This window comes from Dermacentor variabilis, chromosome 1 (genome assembly GCF_050947875.1).
Source record: "Dermacentor variabilis isolate Ectoservices chromosome 1, ASM5094787v1, whole genome shotgun sequence".
Lineage (NCBI taxonomy): Eukaryota > Metazoa > Arthropoda > Arachnida > Ixodida > Ixodidae > Dermacentor > Dermacentor variabilis.
The window spans coordinates 205,528,491-205,549,925 of record NC_134568.1 but is presented as its reverse complement, the minus strand read 5'-3'; the positions used below and the strand labels follow the sequence as shown (position 1 = coordinate 205,549,925).

Genomic DNA, 21,435 nt, shown 5'->3' with positions numbered 1-21,435 from the left:
TCATATAAAATACTTAACATAATAAACAGCACTCAATCTTCACATAAACGTAAGTTTATCATACAGCATTACGCATGCATCAACGAATAATGTTCTCCATTAGTCTTGTGATAAAAGCTGCGCATGAAGCGCAATCGAGCGCATTCCGACTTGGCTTGTCCTAAGCCACAAGTTGCGCAATCAAGCGCATTTTTACGTGGGCGGTCTTGAGCCATGGAGTCAACTACCTCCTTGATCCATTAGGAAATTCTTGATCTGGTGAAGGAGTTCACGTTTGATGATGTCTGGCACAGTAGCTGCAATAACACAAGTTTTCAGATTTATAGTGCCAATCATGCTTTCCAGGAATGTGTCAGAAAGACTGTTTGCATACACTTAGGCTAAGTCATCTCAAAGCTGTGATGGCAAGAACAGCCACTCAGACTCAGCACAACGTTTTAGTCGTGATAAGGAAATGCAAAATTCATGCGCACAAGACATACGAATACCAAAAAAAAACATGTGTGCTATCCGAATGTGCAAAACATCAAGAATAAGCATAATCAACAAAAAAAAATATTTGGTGTAAATTCGTTCAGCAATGGGGGGGGGGGGGGGGGCCAGGCAGGAAACTGGATGGGGGCTTCACCCCAAGCCACCTAAGGGTCTCATTTCAAATTTGTACAGGCAGCTCTCATCTTACATGAATCGCAGGTACACATTTCAGTTGCTTTACATCACGTGTGTGACAGTGCTTTCAAAAGAAAGGCAAATCACATGCCAAACTTCTTTAGCAATACTGAAACCCCACAAGAAACTTTTGTTGCCTGTAGGCAACACGTCGATAAAGGCTTAATAACTCTTCAGGTGTTAATTCTGTCCATTATAAATGAACTTGCAGGACAGATAAAAATGTGGGCTCCACACCTTAACACGATCAGTCTTCTCTAGCACATTTTACAAGTACTAATTAGTTGCAAGCAACATGTTTCTAAGGACATTAGTAATTCTGATGGATTGCCTTGACATGCACGATTGCACACCATAAAGGAGGTAAAAACGAGGCCTTCATTATCAAGAATAACAGGAACAGAGAAGCTCAATTGTTTTCTTAGCATTTAACCACAGACAATGAAGCTAGGGAATGCATAGGGGAAATTAACTTCTTTTTCATTCAAATGTAGAAATTACAAGCACAAGGGAAATAAAAGTGGATGAAAAGACAAGCCGCCACAAGTGGGAGAACTAAACCCACATCTGCGATGCGAAGCTTAAAATGTAATTCTGGTGTTTTGGGGGTTCCCAGAGTAATCTTGACCACCCGGTGTTTTTAACATGCACCTATGTACACGAGCATTATTGCATTTCACCCCCATCAGAATTTGGCTACTGCAGCCGGGATATCAAGCTCAGCAGTGCGCCGCCATAGTAGCCACTGGGCCACCACAGCAGGTCTGATCCTAAGCTATTTGGTGGGTGTCCTACCATACACATCCTTTGGTACTTGTACACCTAGCCACGGCAATATTGGAGGTCGTTTCTCCTCCAACATTGCCTGGTACTGCTGGCAAAAAATATAAGCACTCAAGGACAACATAAGAGAACTCTTTCTTGTTCATGACTATTATGCATTTCTGTAATGTACCTGCTGTCTACACTGGAGAAGTAGACTAAAGAGGTCACTTGGTTCATTATTGAAACACGAAAGAACATGGCACAATGAATGATGACATCAAGATTACACAAACACGGAGTTGCCATTGGAAGAAAATGTCGTACAATAAAGCCAATGCCACAACTATTTCTGCCTTAAAAATAACGAGTTCAATTAAAACTACTTTCCACTCACCTCTTCCTCTAGGGGTGACTGCTGCAATAAGGTCATCGACAGACACGTTTTCTACGCCCTTTTCTCTGATGATTTCTGTAATGGAAGGATGTCCAGGAATATTTTTTGCACAATGTCACTCCAAAATCACTGGCATGAACATACTGGATTCAAAGTTGGTCAGCATCCTCTGTTTTTTGGTTTTAAAGATATATTCTAATGGATATTTACAATGACTGAGGTGGATAGCCAGTTCTGCTTTGCAGCCTGGCATACACAACCTGCACGGCTGATCATCAATCAGTATCTTAATTACCGAGCTGCAAGGTATTCCAGGTGGCCTATTTTAACGGAAATAGAGATGTGAGGATGCTTTCTTCACTATTTGTCTCTTCAGCATGGCAGGCATTACATGCTCAAGTAGCCATCACTGTCCATTCACTAACTTAACTGGCTTTACTGTCCATATTGCAAGAAAGCACCGCAGGAGGCAAAAACAATTAATGTGATGTTAGAAAGGCTACTTCTTGGGTTATTTGCAAAAAAAAAAAAAAAAGAGAGAATTCACCTTTCCGAAACTCACGGTCCCAAAAGCGCCACAGCACTTGCCTACGTGACGTTTTCCACTTCACTTGGTATCTTTACACTAAAGGTTCACTACCTGTGCATGCCTCTTATTGTGTTGCATCTCAAAGCTCATCTGTCAGTGTGCGACAAAGAATTGGATCCCTTCACAAGTCATTGCAGTGAGCTACTCTGCATCACTACAGCATCAAGAATAATACGAGCACCGCTGTGTGTGCCCGTTTCAAAGTCGTGAGTGAAACGAATTCCTGTCAATGAACATCAATAACAGAAGGCTTTTTCGAAGTTGTGCACACCGCAATACCGCTGTTCCAATACGCACCCTAAAATACAGTAATCAAAAAGCTACTTAATGCCTCTACATTTCCTACAGTGCACAATCCTCAAACAAATGGATAAAAAAAAATGGATTTTTGTGTTAACCCTTTCGCTACTGAGCACGCAAATGCAAAATGACTTATTCGCTCAGACAGACATATACGCAAGGAAATTCACTTCTGAACATCTTTATTCACAAAAAAAGCTTTTAAGAATTAAATTTTGCTTAACCACTTCACTGCAGAGTTTTAAAATTCCAAGGTTAGCTGAAAAGGTGTGTTCTATGCATTAAAATAGAGCAATACTATCATTTAAGTGAACGCCCATATAACAGCTTTGACAGTTATAAATGCTGGCTTCTGTGTTGTACAGTGTCAAGCCACAGTCTTCACATCCGGTCCTGGTTTTCTTTCGAGAGCTTCTCTTTTGATCACCTGAGAATCTGTTTAAGCACACAAAGCACCTATTTGGTTTTTTTTTAAGCAGTTGGCAGAATGCACTTGGGAGTTGCAAGCAACAAGCCGTGACTAGCTGAGGATTTGCATCTTTTGCGAGGTCGGGAGTTCTCGTCAACCTGTGCCTCTACAAGACGATGACTCCATTTTGAAAAGCTGGCTACAAGTACAAAAATGTGCTGCTCTCATGTAACCTGTTTTGCAAGATCGAAAATATGTATGCATGCAGCGAAGCCAAACCAACTAGTACGCAATGAAGTCGAACTTGTATTAGCAGGTTTTAGTTTGGATGGGCCAAGCTCATTCCTCTCAGTAGGAACAGTACAAATCTCAACAAGCCTGGCTTGTCCTCAGTAGGGAAAGGGTTCATCCACTTACGCTACAATTTATAGAGGGACACTAAAGGCAAAAATAACAACCAGGTAGATTATACTTCTGGAAAGCCATTAGCTAAACAGGTCGAGTTGCATTTGATTTCATGCTGAAAGTGCACCGCCAATGATGTCATCATGTGACAAGGCAGCCTTTTTAGTATTTGATCTCAGTTTTGGGTCCTGTTCTTTCACAGCAAACCTGTTAGCCTCTCGTTGGCAGGAATTTTTCATGTCTGCATCCGTGGCCAAAAATGTGGGCTGATCCCGGAGATAGTGCAATACCGGGCCGACCCACGGCAGAGGTGAAGCAGGCTTTAAGCACTAAGCAAAGTGAAGTGAAAAGTGCATACATTCTTTGGAATCATGCATACAACATGCAGAACAGCATTCATTTCAATAACTAACAAGCATCCGAACCACATAATTGAAAAGGCGCTCCTGATAATGCGAAGCAAGTAGCACTCCCTGCATCAGTTTCCCGGTGAAGATTACTGTTGCACAAGCTGCCGCGGCGACAGAAGCTTGCGATGTGGGGAATGAAGTCACTAGCTTTTCGTATTTAAAAGAACCAGCCTAGCAACTGATTTCATCGTTGTTGCATTACCACTATAGGTAGGCAAAGCATAATTAGGACTCCTGAGGAGCGGCAAAGGGAAAAAGAACCACCGGCGGCATGCTGTCAAAATTAACAATACTCCCATTACGCTAAAGCATTGCATACCCCCTTCAACAGTCGTAGTGGTGGTTTTCAACAGGGTCGCTGGACATCCACTTGCGCAGGGCCGGGATGTCGAGTCAATTATTTTTTGTGCAATGAATGCCTACAACCCTTGTTTTAAATGATGCATGATGCTTTTTAATGATGAAGAATTAACAAGCCATCACAGGGTGTCAAACTCTTCAATGTAACACAAGACTGTTTCAGGTATTCAAAGGCGGAATCACGGTCCATCTTTCACACTTATGGCTACGGCATTCTATGGTGTACCAAGGGACCACCTATTTGCTACTCTCGAGGAATGTAGTTGCCAATCTAGCATGACTTAGTCTCCCTTACATGACTTAGCCACTGTGTACAAAAAAAATATATATATGCTATGTAGTTCTTACCAAATGCACACTTACAGCTTAAAAAAGCATCACTAACCTTTGCAGTATGCTTTCAACTGGTCCTTCCAACCGCATTCTATTAGTCTCGTCCTCAGCAATTCCTTTAACCTAGAACAAGAACACAGGTGTTCAAATGAGATCTCTCAAACGCAAGTCTGTGCAAGATTCGAAGAATGCTTTTGCATTATTTGGCTTTTCTTACATCAATAGACAGTTTCACTTGCACGATAACAGCAGCGAGAGCGCGGCCCGAAGAAACTTCCTGTCATGGGCCTTACCGTTTTACTGCACCGGAACACAAAGCACATTTTTAAGTTTTGAGGTTTTGTGACATGGCATTACACCACAAGAATAATACATAAAATTTTTTTACAACTTACGGCAACCTTGACTTGCAAAACTGTCGTTATATACAGAGGAAAAGTGTTGAAAATCTGCGGGCAGAGATTTTAACGCACTCCTGCTACTCGATATTGCCGCCAATGCCTTTCTTCCACGCTACATTTAGCGGGCTACTGTCAGTGAGCAAAACCGGAAGTCTTCCAGCGCCTATGTTTGTAAACAGCGAAAGAGTGTAGAGGGCTGTGCCATTGTAGCCTTTGTCACCTCCTGCAGTTTGTTAGACCTCGTCTTGTTTGGCAATTTACTTTTACTTACAATGCAGAAAGGATAGCAGGTTAGCTTCAAACATAGTGACCTAAATATACACATCCAATATCTGCACACTTTTTACATCAGTTATTTGTGCAAAAGAAGGAACCGCAACAACAAAAGAGAAGCTACTTTCAGGAGTATTGCCTAAAGCGCAGAAAGAATCTCTTGAAGCCCGCTTTTGGGGATAAGAAAATTTTCTAATATTCTTTATTAGCATCACATGTGGATGCAATGCTCCAAAATTAGTTTCGATCATTGGGCAGCGCTCATCGAAACAGCCGGCGGCAGGCCAGGGTGAGAGCAAGCAATGAAAAACACCATGGGCACAAGACATGCTTTGCTCTCTACCACTATTCACTTCTCTGCAAAGAGCATACCTCCACGCAGATGAACTTTTTTGTTGTTGTTGTTACCACAGTACCAATGCAAGAATTAAAGTGTAGGTCAGAGTGGTTCTCTCTCCAACACCTCACGACAGACGTCAGCCAATGAAAGTCGCCACTACGTTTGAAGTAGTTTAAAGTATTTGGAGCCCTTGGAGCAGTATGAAGAAATCAAATGATCAAACCACATAAAACCTGATCAAACTAACTCCCAGGGAAGTCAGTGCCAAGGGAAGAATTTTGCTATCGACAATGATCACACAAATGCGACAAAGATATGTACGGCACCAAGAGGGGATGAACAAGGCGAGCAGCTATTGCTTCCGAGCAGCTTTTGTTCATGCGTTCTGGCTCATAACCAAAGAAGACGTGCGAAATGACCCAGGAGTACACCAAGCTCCTGTCAAATTGTCACGAAGAAATCATCCTGTGCACCGTTTTGACAGTTCATAAGCGTGCAAGAACAGAACATGTTCGTGGCTGTGCATATTCAGTGCACTTTGGATATACATACTATTTTTACATTTTGCATTTTCTCGTCGGAATACCGCATGCTCAGCGCGCCAAGTGCAGTGAATTTCCCTTGCTAGTTTTTCCACAACTCGTACAACATTCTTGTTGCTGTGTCTTGGGCAACGTTCATTAAAAATTATAGGGTTTACGTGCTAAAACCACAATCTGATTATGAGGCATGCCGTAGTGGGGGACTCTGGAAATTTGGACTACCTTGGGTGCTTTAACATGCACCTAAATCTAAATACAAGGGTTTTTTACATTTCGCCTCCATCAAAATCCGGCCGCCGTGGCCAGGATTCGCTCCCACGACCTCGTGCTTAGCAGGCCAACACCATAGCCTTAGTGTTGATTTGCATAGTGTTTATCTTCAAAGTGCAAGATCGACACCAATGACAAGGTGTCATCATCAGCCTAGTTACGCCCACTGCAGGGCAAGGGCCTCTCCCGTACTTCTCCAACTACCCCGGTCATGTACTAATTGTGGCCATGGCCCTGCAAACTTCTTAATCTCATCCGCCCACCTAACTTTCTGCCGCCCTCTGCTATGCTTCCCTTCCCTTGGAATCCAGTCCGTAACCCTTAATGACCATCGGTTATCTTCCCTCCTCATTTCATGTCCTTCCTATGCCCATTTCTTTTTCTTGATTTCCACTAGGATGTCATTAACCCGCGTTTGTTCCCTCATCCAATCTGCTCATTTCTTATCCCTTAACGTTACACCCGTCATTCTTCTTTCCATAGCTCGTTGCGTCGTCCTCAATTTAAGTAGACCCTTTTCGTAAGCCTCCAGGTTTCTGTCCCGTACGCGAGTACTGGTAAGACACAGCTGTTGTACACTTTTCTCTTGCGGGATAATGGCAACCTGCTGTTCATGATCTGAGAATCCCTGCCAAACTCACCCCAGCCCATTCTTATTCTTCTGATTATTTCAGTCTCATGATACGGATCCGCGGTCACTACCTGCCATAAATAGATGTATTTCCTTACCATTTCCAGAGCCTCGCTACCTATCATAAACTGCTGTTCTCTTCAGAGAATGTTAAACACTACTTTAGTTTTCTTATAAATACCTTAGTTTTCTTAAATACCTTCATACCAGGCTTATATATAGGGAATGCAAAGGGATTACAAAAGCTAATAATTTAGAAAAGAGTATGCACGAGAGTCGTTAATATACATGAATTTTTCTAATTTCTTGTTCATCACGATGTCTTGTAAAAACCAAGTAAATATGACGCTCAACCTTGGCAGTGTTGGATTTATTTAGACTAAATATAAAGTGTGCAAAATGTATCTTTAAAGGGACACTAAAGTGGAAAATGATTTCTTCTGCATCAGTAAATTACCTTTTATCCATTAACGTTACACCCATCATTCTTCTTTCCATAGCTCGTTGCGTAGTTTTTATAGTACTTTTTGAAAAACAAGGCTGAATAAAATTGCTTTCACGATGCAGGGTCTGTGTGTGGTGCAATGCTCGGTGAATAATAATATACTGGTAATTAGAAGCAGTTGTTACAATTTTGTGCAACCTGCAAACTCCCATCGTGTCATTACGAATTTGTGCGACCCACTACGGATGTGCCAAATGTTGTTGGGGTATGTGCTGGGCAGCTGTTGACAAAATTCCCGCATTATTGGTCATTGTTGAAATAAATGGAATACCTCTAAAAAGTTTGAAGTGCTACTCAACTGGCATATCAATGAGGTGGGTACATGGAGGATATTGCTTTTGCCTCCCATCTTTTAAGGATATACAGGGTTTGAAATGACTGCTGCTTTGTTCTGCAAGCTCTTCTGCGATGTACGAGGCACTTTCTCATGAAATGCATACTTTGTAACTGTGCTGTGCAATGACAAATTAAATTTGAGGCCGATTTGCCCGTGTATTCCTATGGGGATGGGAAAAAGCCAGCAACCCCAATTGGCCATCGCTACTATTAACAGCGCCATTGCATACTGTCTATGGGAGCAACTGCAGTGCATCTATACGAAAAATATGGTGGGCTAGCGCTCACAAACCCAAATAACTGCAGCTGTGTCACCTGAATGTGAAAACTGTGTTTGCACATCACATGCACAAAATCTAGCAGACACACTGTTTCTAAGACAAAAAGTAAATGCACAATAAGCTTTGTGGCTGCAAGACTATATAGTAAGTAGGATGTCAATTTGAATTTTAAGTTCGGTGTCCCACAGGGCTGCATAGTACCCTTATTGTTCTTAGGCTACATCAAAAAGAGCGACTAGAACCAAACTTGCATAAATCAACTACACAAGAATGATTGCTTCATTTAACTTGCTGTAAAACTACAAGATACTTGCAACCTTCAATCAGACCTAACATCTACACAGCTATAATGTGTGAACAGAACATGGGTTTTGATGTCATGAAGTGCCAATTTCTTCATTTACAGCTCAAGTAATCATCATGACAATACTTTGGAAATGCTGCTTTTGTAATGATGTGCAATACAAGTACTGAGTATACCCTTCATTGAACTTTACCTCCAAAAGGCACATACAGCATTTAAGTTGAAAGTGTTTAAAATGCTGATCCCATAAAGCTACACTGAAAGTGGAAAAAAGAAATTCCTTATTTTTTTTTAATACCCGATTCAGCACCTTAAGTTATTGCCAAGACTGTGCTTTGCAAGCACTGAGGTAAAAATAATTAAAACATACTGTGTACATTTTAAGATAATTCTAACTGCACTGCAAAATTGTTTACTATATGCATAGTAGACTGCCTGGTTTGTTGGTGACAGTGCCAGTTTATGTACACATAATGGACTTTACTTTTTGCCAATGACGACATGACGGGCAAGTTTCTGAAATCACCGTTTCTATGTGCCCTGCATCTGACCTGTTGGATTTTGTTTCCTCCCCGAAGTATTATTATGGGTCGAGGCACATAATCTGCCCATTTGTGGAGCATTTTAAATAAAGCTCACCGAAAACTTCTAAATTTCCTTTTGTGCTATGCTGATGCCTCTATCTGCTGAATATGTGAGAACCATACTAAAAATCAATTTTTAATGTAATTAATTGGAGTGTTAATGGGATACGAGACGTATGCTTAAGTATGCATGATCAGTATGCTGGAATGCATTCACAGTATCTGGATTTGCTCTGCATGATTACTAATTGCACATTTGGGATGGCATTCCCTTAGAAAAGTGTGGACTTTGTATCATTACAAAATTAAAAATGATGTACACACACAGTGGGACAGAGTAATAATGTTAACAGGGTCCACTTTTAAAGGGAACATGTGAAGGTGATTAAACTGAGCTTGCTGATGGAAGCAATTTCAATGCATTTTGCAGGCCAGCAGAATGCAATTACACATTTCTGCTGCATAGTCGAGTGCTTCCAGACTGTCATAGAGATGCCAGACTACCCATGAAAAACCAATGTTGAAGGTATGCTAAATCTTTTGCAACTTCAGTGTTTAAATTCTCAGCAACATGCAACAAGTTACCTTACCCCATTACGGACTGCTAAAGTGGTCCAATGTTTGACGAGTATGGCAATGTTGAGTACTTAAAAACATGGCACACGCCCACAGGAAGGTTTGCAGCCATACTTCATTTCTCATAAGAGGCCAAACAAATTTTAAAAATTTTAAAAATATGTATGGAATTACAGCAAGATTACAAAATACGTAATAGCTAAAAAAAAAAACCAGCGAGCAAAAAAAAAAATGCTGCAGCACATGGCACTGCTGGCAAGCAAGCTGCTAGAAGCTTCAATAAATTTAGCAGTGCAGATTGCACTGTGGCCATACTGAACTGCAAAAAATAATTCAAAATGCAAGACAACAAAGCAAGTTTGGGTAAACTGTTTACGTGAGGTGCAGTGGTGGCAAGAATTGGCATTACTTGGCGTGGATTTATTATTTAAAGTTTGCCCTGAAAACACACCTATTTTTTTTTTAGGGATACATGTGCACTTTATGAGCAATGATTTACCTTTAACTGTGGCACTGAAGCAGCAGCAGAGGCTGCCAAGTAACGCCTTGTTTTTATGTCACAGTGACCTTTCAAGCGAAGCTTGTATTGCCTCACTTGTGTCGGCGTCAGTGTTGGTGTTGCCGTATGAAAAACCCAACAGCACGAAAATAAAAAACGCTTGTCGGACTGTGGATTTGAACCACCAACCTTCAGGTTGCGAGACCACCACACTAACTAATTCAGCCACTGTCAGTTTTTTTTTTCTTTATTGCATGGAATTATCGGTACTGTCAAACCAATGCATATGATTACATTACATTACATATGAACATACAAGAGAAACAAATTCACAGATGCTCGACAAGGTCATTCAGCCACTGTCAGTTCCTCATACGCACTCTTTAAAGCAGGGTTTTATATGCATGAAGTAGACGCAGGGCAAGGCACGAGCCAATCACAAGCGTCCCCTCCCTCCGGAGAAGGGAAAGAGCTTTTTCGCTGGTTCGCTCGCCTCATGCCCGCCGTTTCCCGCCAGTTCAGGCCTGGCTGTCAGATGGGGAGGCCGCGTTTGGTTCATTCTGCTGAAGAGCAGGCTGCGTTGAAGGAACGGCAGCGGGAGTGGGCCGCACGTCGTGCGTTCGGTTGAAGAAAAGGCGCCGTTTGATGAATGCTGCTGGGATCTTACTCTAAAAAGAGCTCATCGTCTATGCGCCGACCTTGCCATGAGGGAGCGCGAAGCAGAGGCGTTACAACAATGAAAAGCCTCGGATCCCGAGCTTCACTTGCACCCCTCTTCACAGTAGTGGAAGGGAAGCCAGTTTTTTTCAGCTACATTGATGTTGCCTATTTCATCTGCTTCAGAAAGTTGTCTTGCTTGAAGTAAGTGTCTTCTGGAGTGCTTTCATTATTAGAAAATTTCAAACGGTATTCCCAGAGAATGGTGAACGAAACTCTTGTTCAAATATTTTTTGCAGTACTAAATATCCCTTCGCATTCAAGTTAACTGTCACAAATTGCCAGGATTCCCAGCATTATCACTGCAACTCTGGAACCCCAGCCACAGGCACTGAAAAGTATACAGAATGGCCATGCCTACATGGCACTAGCTGGTGCAGATCCATAATTACTTTGTTTAGTGAAAACAAGAAAAAAACAAGAAAAACAGGACAAGGCACTTGTCCTGTCGTCTTTCTGGTGTCTGTTGTTTTGTGCTAAAAAATGTAATTCTGGATTCGCAACAACTAGCCCGCCAATGCATTGTGCTGAACTATCCTTCTACTGTGGGCGCCGTGTTTTATATGGCACCTTGAACATCCATGCGATCTCGGGCCACCCCTCTTTCAACACCTTTAAAACTTTTGTGGAAACAGAACTTTTTTTGTAAAACCTGATGGAACAATTATAAAATAATAGAACAAGCCCAGATTCGCAAACATCATGGAAAATTCTGGAGAGTTGGCAGGTATGTTACCAGTGTACAAAACAGGTGGAATAGAGCAAATTGGTCATACAAACCAAGTTCGAATTATTCAGATTGTTCAAGGCCAGGTTTATACAAACCAACAGGTAGTCAACTGCAATGATTGTGTTAACAGGCTGTGGACTCAGGCCCAAGACAACAGTAGGGAATTGAGCAATAAAGATTGGTTTATAGACGGGAAAACGAAGGGCAAAAGACCAATTATGCTTAGAAAAAATATATCAACTTTTGCTTTTTCCATAGATTGTGTTGCATCTGTGGCAACCACACTGTAGGAGAAAAACTGACTGATGGAGAAGACATCCAGAATATGCAATGTATGTATCCTTGGAATACTGTTCAAAATCAAAAGAGTACTTAGGAGACTATAGTACAAGGAAAGAATGTACACCCGTGAGCAAAAGTATATGGACCACAGGCTCACTGAAAAAAGTGAGTGAGCAAGTCAAAACTTAATGAAAATAAATAAGGCATGATGGTTGGGGCCCTCATCCCAGGGCCCCACTGGCATAAGCAGCTTGCTGGGCTTGGTCCAGAAGATCCAATTGGCTCTCCCGGCCCTTGTCCACAAGCCATGCCTCCTACTGCCTATTTCTCGTTGGTGGATGTTTGTGTATTATGGGACTGTCTATCTGCGAAGGCCTCTTGGGGAACTGTACGATGTGTTTTAGTGTGGGTGTGTCTATGCACCACGGGCACTCGTAAGTGAACCTCATGGGGTGTATTCTGTATAGGTGGTGCAAGTAGGGATATGTATACATGTGAATACGTCGCCAGTCCCTCTCCTGTTGGTTGTTTAAATTCAAGTAAGGATGTCCGAAATGTCTCTGCTCCTCCCTTTGCTGTAAGAGGATGTCATGAAAATTCGGTGGAAGGTCATCGCTGGGGCCATGCCATTGCTCGGACGTTTAATCCTCAAGCACTACGGTCTGCCCTCGCGTTTCCTGCCAGTCCCTCATGTGCCAGACACCCTGTGATAGTGTGGTGCCAGTCTAGTTGATTGCCTAAAATTTTGATTATTGAATGGGCTGCCATCCCATTTAGAAACAGGCAGCAAGCCACTTTCAAGTCAGATAATACGACAGGCGAATTGGTTTGCCACTCGGCGTCCTGAATGGCCAAGGCAATGGCTGCAGCCTCTGCCATGCATGATGAGGCGGTTTTGAAAGATGTCATTATTATGTTGTTCTGACACATAGAGACTACGGTGAAGGTGTCGGAGCTGGTTCGACTAGCATCCGCGTAATACACTCAGTGTAATATGCCCATGCTCTGTGTCGTCCGGAGTGGTACTTGGAATGCCTGTTTTGGGGAATTGGGGCCACTGCGATGTACGATCAAACGTTGCGGTCTATCTGTGCCGCTTTCTAACCGCAATACTGGGGTCTCAGGGTAAAGCCTAGCCTTGCTAATACTTCTCTGCCGCAAGTTGAACAAAGTCATTCTTTCTAAGCATATAACGTTGCGACTGCATACTCAAAACTATTGTGCAGACCTACTCGCTCGAATCGTTCTATGCTAGCGCATTCAGGAAGACCAAGAGCGGCTTTGAAAGCTTTTTCGATTATTGTGTTTACCTGTATTATCTCTTGGTTTGTCAAAGCCTGATATGGAAAGGCGTGCGTGATGTGGCTAACTACGAATGCATGGACCAGGCTGATGGCCTCTCCCTCGGACGTCTCTGCTTCTTGCCATTCTGTATGATTCTGGCCACGTTTCCTGTTATCCCCTTTAGTTTTTGAAGGGTGTGGGATGTTCCAGCATTCTACTGTATCCACATCCTTCATATTCCGAGTGTCTCCACTTCTCAAATCGGCACCCCTTCGAGAGTCTGAGTGACTGGCACCCAGTCCTCTTTTGTGCATTTTTTTAAAGCCCTTTTTTTTGCGTATTTCACACACCTGAATGAGTTCCAATTTCTCGGGTGCGCATGCCATGTCCGCCGCCCTCACATATTCCATGACTACATCTATAGCCTTTTGAAGAGTTTCTTGCTTGTCCCCATAGGACCCCTGGTGAGCCCAGAGCGCGATGTTATCAGTATATATATCGCACAGCCAAGATTCAAGTGTTTATCCAGCTCCCCAGGGCTAGCTTTCTCATCCTCACATTAAATAACAGTGGAGAGAGTATAGCTCCCCAAGGAGTGCCTCTGTTGGGACAGCTGAAAGTGTCGGACCTCGTGGAGCCCAATCAGATTGTGAACGTGCAGTCACTGAGGAATGAGCACACGTAGTTATAAATTTGTGCTCCGCAGTTTACCACTTGTATGGTGGGAAATGATGTCAAGGGCCTTTTTGATATCCAATGCCAATGAAAATTTATTATCAGACTCTCTGTTGGGGTGCAGGACCTCGTACTTAAGTAGTAGAAAAATGTCCTGCGCCAACACGTGGGTTCGGAAACTGAACATGTTAAAGGCAACATGTTGTTTAGTTCTGTGTGGTTTGAGAGCCAGACCTGCACGACCTTTTCAGAGCCGACATGACCGACTACACGCAGCAACAGTTCCGACTGGGCAATTCACCAAACCCGTTTACAAAGGTCAGCACCCACCAGAACTGGACACCCCCATAACCTTTGAGGAGGCTTATGCAGTGGTACATTCGTTCAGGAAAAACACGGCTTCAGGGGTAGATTAGGTCATGAACACAAAGATTTGCAATCTAAGTGATGACACGCTAAGGAGCTTGACCAAATTCTTTAACGCGGTCTGGGCAGAGGACGGCGTCCTTCCCAAAGAATGGAAGGAAACCAAAGTTGCCCTCATTCCAAAACCGGGCAAGCCCCGTAACATCAACAAGCTTCGACTCGTCTACCTAATGTCGCGTGCAGGGAAACTCTTTGAAAAAAAGTGAACTTATTCGAGATTCTGACATGCGAATTGAAATTGGCAAATACACTGGAAATTTTGCACTGGCATGCCTGGACTCCAGTCCTCAATTTGAACTTTCATTCATAGGTAGAAAAATATCGGCATGCTAGGACAAGAAATGGTGCATACAAATGTTTTTTTTTTTTTACTTCCTTCAGTGACACAGCAAAATACACACAGTTTAGCAAATTTTTCTCTTTTTCACTCACTGCAAAATAATGAATACCGTTATTCAGTGACTATATACATAAGAAAGCTAACCCTTTTATTTATGCAACAACCATTCGCTAACATGCGATGGCCTTTTTAACTTTTTATCAGCGGATAAATAGCAACAGTTGTAGCAAGCACCTCTTTTTTTTTTTTTTTTTAACATGTGGGTTTGTGAAGGTGCCAAGGCGCAAAGTATAAAACTCGAGGGGGGGGGGAAAACGAGCGCGAAAAAGTGGCGTTCTTTCAGTCTCCTTTATACCACGGGTTTTATACACTGCTACAGTACGTCGGCTTAACTGTGCACCAACTCGCCCAACATAGTACTCTGGTAACGCAACTAAATAGATGTACTTAACGATGTGGGAACAAGCACTGCGCAAACATCGAGTTAAGCACGGTTAAAAAAGTATGTGCCACAAAAACGTAGCAACTGGCGCATTTACGAAATGGAAATAATTAAAGTTTAATATCACCTATTCAATGAAGATTAAAAAAAATGGAAAAAATAACTTCAACTACCTTTCCACAAGAGATACCTATGAATGCAAAAAAGCGCAGATACACTTTTTCAAATATTCGTCCACGCGTTACCACTGGCTAACCTAATACCCGATGAAAAGACTGCACGTACACTGTTAATATAGAATCTGACGTGACTATTATGCGTGCCATTCTTGGGTTTTTATCTGTTTCAACCAGGACGCTAGTACCTGCTACAACCTTAACCGGCACCAACAACACAGAAAACAACCAGTGTGCCAGTTTCTAGAAATGCTGCGTTCAGGTAACACAATATTTCGGTAAATTTGCTTGCAACTTTGTGTTGATATGGCCGACAGTAATAAGGCACACACACAAAAAAAAAAGGAGACGAATAACACCGTGCGGATACCCTAACAGCACATGCACACAGAGACGCAGCGGACAGACGCATCGTGTGTGCATGTCTGTAGCGCGCCTACGGCGCAGTAAAACTCACCGATCTCGCTCTCCGCTTTCTATGAGCCTTTGGTTTATGCTGGCTTTCATTTGATACACTCTCTGTTGGCGGTCAATAGGCCTGAAACACAAAGATTGCCAAGAATGACGGTTAATCATCCGCGCTTCGCATGGATTCATCTTTAGTTGTCAATCGGACTGCTGCACACCAGAGGACAAAAAGTTACGTACTTACTCGCCCATAACCTTCCAGCAGGCAATGGATTCGACATACGTCGGTACTCGATTATCCTCGGGGAGATTTCTACGCAAAATATCCGTGCTATATACTCTTGCAGGAACCGGAATAAAATGCCCGCAATGCTCTGCGGCTGTGTGGTTCATCAGATAACGAATTTCCCACGTATTGTCGTATTCTAATCCTGTCCATCGTATTAGTTCATATAACTGTGTCCTGCGTCTAGTTTTATCAGTACGGGAACAGAAGCATATTATACTCACCCGATAATTGCGGGCGGCCGTTGCGCAATGCCGAATACCATACTGCGCGCGTACTGTTAGCACAATCAAAGGCTGAAACCTGTCGCCTTGGGCGATTTGTATAGCTGCAAGAAAGCGTGCTTGATCTATACAGGGCCTTTTCTGCGTGTAACAGCCTGCTGTGGCTTATCACTCAACGGCGAGCGCAGCACTATTCTACAGCAGGAATAGACACAGCGCAGCTGCGGACATGTTGAAATTTATTGTGAGTATCAGCGCGTGCGTGGCGTTGCACGCGCACTCAAGTGTCTTGGTGCAGCGTGCACATGCACACTGCGCGGCGTAGCTTTACGACCTTGAAATCAATTCACCGATATATGACACTTATTTTGTACGTCGTTAAAGAAATATGCCGGATACTGTAATTAATTTCTTTTAAAAAGTTTACAACTTGTCGCTTTAGTTATGTTTCCTTCTGTTTGTGTAGGGGAAGTGGGGGGGGGGGGGGGCGCTACATTACGGTGTAATTTTGATCTCGTCAGCGATGATTGGAACATGATCTATTACAAACTTTTACTAATACATATGTCATGCCTTTAGATATGTGTTTGCCAAGTGATCGACAAATGCGCCTTACTGTGCGAGCAACGCCTGTGACTGCAGCCTTCTGATCCTATTGGTATGCTTGCAGATTTCTTTCGGCGCTGGAGTCTACGCGGGTGTTTATGTAGCACAGAACTATCAGGTTCGTACAAACACAGAAGGGCCATGAAGGGGCAGTGCTGCATGCGGCACTACGATTATGCATGTGCGCCTGCCTGCCTTCTCCAGTATGCTATATGGCCGGTTGCCCGAGAAAGTTAGATTAACTGTTCAATAAAGGGGCTACAATAACTTCAACTGTGCATGTGTAGTTGGCCACGAAGTACAACTGGGCCCTTATCGTAATAAACGTGCTAGGTTCATTTATTCAAGGTTGGTGTTTTCATTATTGTATTTAGAGTGCACATTTACGAAACCTTTTATTGTCACGTGAGCTTTATGAGATCCTTTTGTTCACAATCAACCTCTTCATTAGTGAACATGGCTGACCGAAGTGGCTAGTTTGCAAACATGGACACTACTTAGGTTGTCTGTGGGCGCAAGACACGGCCGTATGCAGAGTAGGGTCAACAATGCACATGTGCGGATCCCAGACGATCTTTTTTATTTTGCACGTGTGGATAGCATATGCTAACTTTGTCGCCGTCATTGCAGGTGCCCCGTGTTGATGAGCCACAAGAACTCTGGCGAAAGATAAAGGACTTTGCTGATCAGTACAGGAAGTCCCCCCCTGGTGTTTAACATTCCACTATTTGTATAGTTCTGGTTCCAACTTCTTAATGTGCTGCACTGGATGCAGTCTATGTATTTGCATTTCATGTTCTTGTGTTACATGGGAACTTAAGTCTACAATAGATGTATCACATACGACCCCTGCCTTTACTCCAGCTACGTCAATTGCAGAAAATTAATTTGTTTTGTCAACATGTTTGGGTCGCAATATTTATTATGCATAGTGACTTGCATTTTCTACTGTAGCTGCCTATACAAAAATGTTCTTGTCACCTGGAGTAGGCATTATTTAAAGGTGCTTTTTGAGGTCTGGGCTTGCTTACTGCGAGCTAATGTGCCCAAATTACTGAAATATGAAAAATTTAGGTTCTTCAAAAATATTGCTAGACTGCTTGAAATGTAATTTGTACATCGAAAGATAAACACACAGCGACTTTACTGTTATAAGCACTTTATTAGCAAAACCTGAAAATGATACCCAACAATAAGATGTACAGTGCTTGGTGCCATGAAGGCTCCCTGTTTTGCAAGATGCACGTCTGTTGAATGTCTGATACGAAATTGCATGATATGTACATAGCGCAACTGTAATAAAGGCATACGACGATTGGTTTTGTAACATTTTGTCAATTAGTACAGCATTTCACTGACAATGAAAAAAAAAACAGTTCTAGACACTACATCAAAAAACACAAGCTTCTCTACAATGTCCACATACACAATGTTTGGCACTTTGTTCCCTCTGCCTCAGTGCACAAAAAACATGCGCACAATCAGCAGATGGCTGAACAACAATTTCACTACAAGCTTTCTTGCACTATTAATTGATCTGGCAAAAAGCCACAATGAAATGGTTCCACACAAACTTTGAGCCAAGTGGCTGTGCAACATGCCACATAGTCGAGATGCATGTTAAGTCCTATTAGGCTGTTCTGTAAGCTAGCAATATGCTTTGAAAGCGTTTGCACAACCTTGGTAACTATACAACTCTATTAAATAAATGTACAATCTGTTTCTGCGAGCTTAAAAGTTTGTAAAGTTGCAGAAAAAGAACTGGCACACTGACCCACAATGACACAAACGGCCTTTGACAGCCATGCATGACCAAACAAGACAGCTCATACGATAATGTACCAGCATTGAATAGCTTGTCAAAAGAGCAATGGTCATAATTCACAGTATGATGAAAGTGATTCGAGCATGCTAAAATATGGCTTGTGCAAGGGCCAAAACTTGCCTTATGTAAAAATGATAAAAACAAATGCTCCTACAGTTCACAGCAAATAGCACATTTGTGAGCTACACAAAAACAGCCATGATCACTAACAGGCATGAAAAAATGCACCATTTTCATTAAGTTAAACAAGAAAACTTGAACATTGGTAATTGTCCTATGCAGCAGAAAGCAGATAGGGTTGGTGGACTTCGACTTACTCTCAAGCCACAGCTGCCATTTCACATTTTTTTATCTTCAGTGTGCTGATCCTTCACGCCTAGCAACTACATGATTCCTGTGTTTCTTCTGGCTGGGTGACCTTGAAAGAGTCTTTGGCTACGTCATCCAAATCTTTCACTCTGCAAGACATAACCAGCTGCCGCGCAATGTCTGTGAACATCTCCTCGATGCCTTGACCAGTTTTACATGATGTGCGGTAAACCCCACTGATGAGGTTGTGGCACTGCTCACAAAAGGCTTCTATATCTGCTTCTGAGACGTAAATGCGGCCTACTAAGTCGACTTTGTTTCCACAGAGAAATATCTTTGCATTCTCAGCATAGCTTACGATGTCTAGCAGATGCTGTGACAAGATGTTGAAAGAGTCAGGATTGTCCAGGCTAAACACCAACACGGCTGCCTCGGCAAACTTGTAGTAGCTGGACGTGACGGATGCCACACGCTCCATGCCCCCTGTGTCCCAGAGCTGCAGCTACAGTCATTCACAAATCAGAAAGTATAGTTCATAAAGGTATGTATAAGGAATGTGCAGTGATGGCATTCCTACTCTTGTCAGTGAATTCAACACATTCACGAGCATGCAGTACTCCGAGTACTAACAATGTATTGCAATATTTATCAAATGCTGTCAAAATTCGAGCTCCAAATTCTAACATTGTATTGCAATATTTCTCAAATGCTGTCAAAATTCCAGCACTTCATTGCAAAATACTGCCAACCAGTTCTACTAATAGTTAACACCTTTGTTATGGGCAGCAACATTAATAAGTTGCCCTTGACTTTATTCATTTGACGAATTCAAGAACTTGCTGTGCCATCAAACATTTGGAAACAAGGCACTTTAGAAATTAAAATGTCGCCACGAGTAGTGGCACAAATCAGACACCAGCATCTAATCAGACACCAGCGTCTACTCTTTCCCTTGCATCTGGCCTTACTGCGTCACTTAGGAATGTGATCATTACTGGAACACGCGCACAGATGTGCAAATGTCAGTTTGCTATGCGGTCAGTTTGCTATGCGCTCCACAGTGCAGTCTCACTCAGCGGACAGAGAAACTGCATTGCATGAAGCACTAGTATGTCTGTCCAATAACAGGAAAACAGGTGAGGCTCGCAAACAATGCACGAACTCGAAGCTTACCTTGAGGTCCCGTCCTGCAACCTTATAGACTTTGTCAAAATGGTCTAGACCAAGCGTTGAGCTTCGATCGTTGCTAGCCACAAAAGTGTTAGTAGTGAACCTACGAAACAGCGAACTTTTCCCAACGCCGTACTCTCCACAGAGAATCACCTTCTGCTCAGGCAGCTTTGTTGATGCCATTGTTGATAGTTAAGATCTGAAAGAAAATATATATGACCATGAAATGCGACACATGTTTGGAGGCATACGAACGGTGGCAGAGTTCAAAGGCGCAAACGTCGCTGAAATCACGTAGCTAACTCCTAAATGAGAAGCCTATCCTCATTCTTTCAGAGCATTCACTACAGTATTTGCAATACAAGGACAGACGACAACGAGCAATGTGGTTGGCGCTGATGTCTCAATAAGGTATGAAATAGACCCTTTTGTGAAGCCACGAGGGCGGCCTTTACTACTTTTAAACCTCTTCCTCTCGAATAAGTTTCACGCGCTCAAGTCCAACTCGCTCGAATTGTAACCCTGTAACACCATTTAGAATTTAACGTTTAACGCTGCGACAACATTAACATACTTACAGAAAAGCCGCCTTACGTCGTGTTTTCAGCGGTGATTGTGAACGACCATGAGGCAATATTAAGTATAGTAGTACGGAAGTCAGAGCGCACCAAAAACTCAGCGGTGAACATACAAACGCAGAAATGAAATCAGTGGGTTCTAGTTGTGAATGTCAAGCAGTTTGGGTTCGCGATTTGGCAAAGTAACATTTTTACGTAGAACGCGAACCTACGGCGACACTGCGCTCTTCTAATGCCATAATCTGCACGCTGGCGCCATCTGTGGCCGATGATCAAAGCAAGATCACGTGCTTTCTAGGCGCGCAATTTAATAGTGATAATTTGAGAGCCGAAGCCAAATTATTCAGAAGTAAAGAGTTAGTTGGTAAGAAACACTGTTACTCAGATAGATGGCTAACGGGTTTGTGAGTTTGCTGGAATCCACTTCGTTCCTTCGTAGACTGTTGTATCGCTTACTGTCCCGCGAAGCCATCACGAACGCTGAATTAACTGATCGGAAATATCTAAAACGTAAACATGAGATATTCGAGTGATTTCAGAATGATTTCACAGTGGCGACTATTTAAATTGTTTCAACATTCGAAATTAAGCCGTTTAAATAAAATTAGGCTAAAAGCTTTATTCTAATTAAGGTAGCTACGTGATATACGTCGCTATGTGAAGCGTACGTTCAATGCGGTTCATAACTGTTTTGAGATGTTGAAAAGAAATGATGTGGTAGCATTAACGTTTATATTGACAAAGCGACACCAACACCAGTTTCACATGATTACTTCGATGC

General features: G+C 42.6%; 2 protein-coding genes and 1 long non-coding RNA gene across 6 annotated transcripts; 1 reads left to right on the top strand and 2 right to left on the bottom strand.

Annotated features, from left to right (window-relative positions):
• Nucleotides 1–38: 38 nt before the first annotated feature.
• LOC142591266 (transcription and mRNA export factor ENY2-like) lies at nucleotides 39–16,302 on the bottom strand. Of its 3 annotated transcripts, none has more exons than XM_075703611.1 (5): nucleotides 16,167–16,302; nucleotides 15,706–15,786; nucleotides 4,687–4,757; nucleotides 1,829–1,903; nucleotides 39–296 (listed from the first exon to the last, which is right to left on the bottom strand). In XM_075703611.1, exons 1-5 carry the CDS (start codon nucleotides 16,205–16,207, stop codon nucleotides 220–222), a joined length of 345 nt encoding a protein of 114 aa, XP_075559726.1. In that variant the 5' UTR covers nucleotides 16,208–16,302; the 3' UTR covers nucleotides 39–219. The 3 variants fall into 3 exon arrangements, with proteins under 3 accessions (XP_075559726.1, XP_075559724.1, XP_075559719.1); XM_075703609.1 differs by lacking the exon at nucleotides 16,167–16,302 and adding an exon at nucleotides 15,897–16,134; XM_075703604.1 differs by lacking the exon at nucleotides 16,167–16,302 and adding an exon at nucleotides 15,901–16,132.
• On the top strand, nucleotides 16,272–18,099 carry LOC142591286 (uncharacterized). Its single transcript, XR_012830439.1, has 3 exons — nucleotides 16,272–16,410; nucleotides 16,837–16,890; nucleotides 17,403–18,099. It is a non-coding gene; the product is annotated as an uncharacterized LOC142591286 (long non-coding RNA).
• RabX6 (RAS oncogene family member RabX6) lies at nucleotides 17,915–20,908 on the bottom strand. 2 transcript variants are annotated; one of them, XM_075703592.1, is made up of 3 exons: nucleotides 20,655–20,908; nucleotides 20,080–20,275; nucleotides 17,915–19,408 (listed from the first exon to the last, which is right to left on the bottom strand). In XM_075703592.1, the coding sequence occupies exons 2-3, from the start codon at nucleotides 20,257–20,259 to the stop codon at nucleotides 18,974–18,976; spliced, it is 615 nt and encodes a 204-aa protein (XP_075559707.1). In that variant the 5' UTR covers nucleotides 20,260–20,275; nucleotides 20,655–20,908; the 3' UTR covers nucleotides 17,915–18,973. The 2 variants fall into 2 exon arrangements, with proteins under 2 accessions (XP_075559707.1, XP_075559713.1); XM_075703598.1 differs by having other exon boundaries at nucleotides 20,671–20,908.
• Nucleotides 20,909–21,435: the final 527 nt, after the last annotated feature.

What these genes read in the sequence shown, in the direction of transcription:
- LOC142591266 (XM_075703604.1), bottom strand. Translation starts at nt 16,049, where the DNA reads ATGAACCACACAGCCGCAGAGCATTGCGGGCATTTTATTCCGGTTCCT. An exon ending in TGCTGGAAGGTTATGGGCGA is followed by an intron (nt 15,787 to 15,900) that starts GTAAGTACGTAA and finishes TTTGTGTTTCAG; the next exon opens with GCCTATTGACCGCCAACAGA. An exon ending in GAAAGCGGAGAGCGAGATCG is followed by an intron (nt 4,758 to 15,705) that starts GTGAGTTTTACT and finishes TTCTTGTTCTAG; the next exon opens with GTTAAAGGAATTGCTGAGGA.
- RabX6 (XM_075703592.1), bottom strand. Translation starts at nt 20,259, where the DNA reads ATGGCATCAACAAAGCTGCCTGAGCAGAAGGTGATTCTCTGTGGAGAG. An exon ending in TTGCAGGACGGGACCTCAAG is followed by an intron (nt 19,409 to 20,079) that starts GTAAGCTTCGAG and finishes GAATGACTGTAG; the next exon opens with CTGCAGCTCTGGGACACAGG.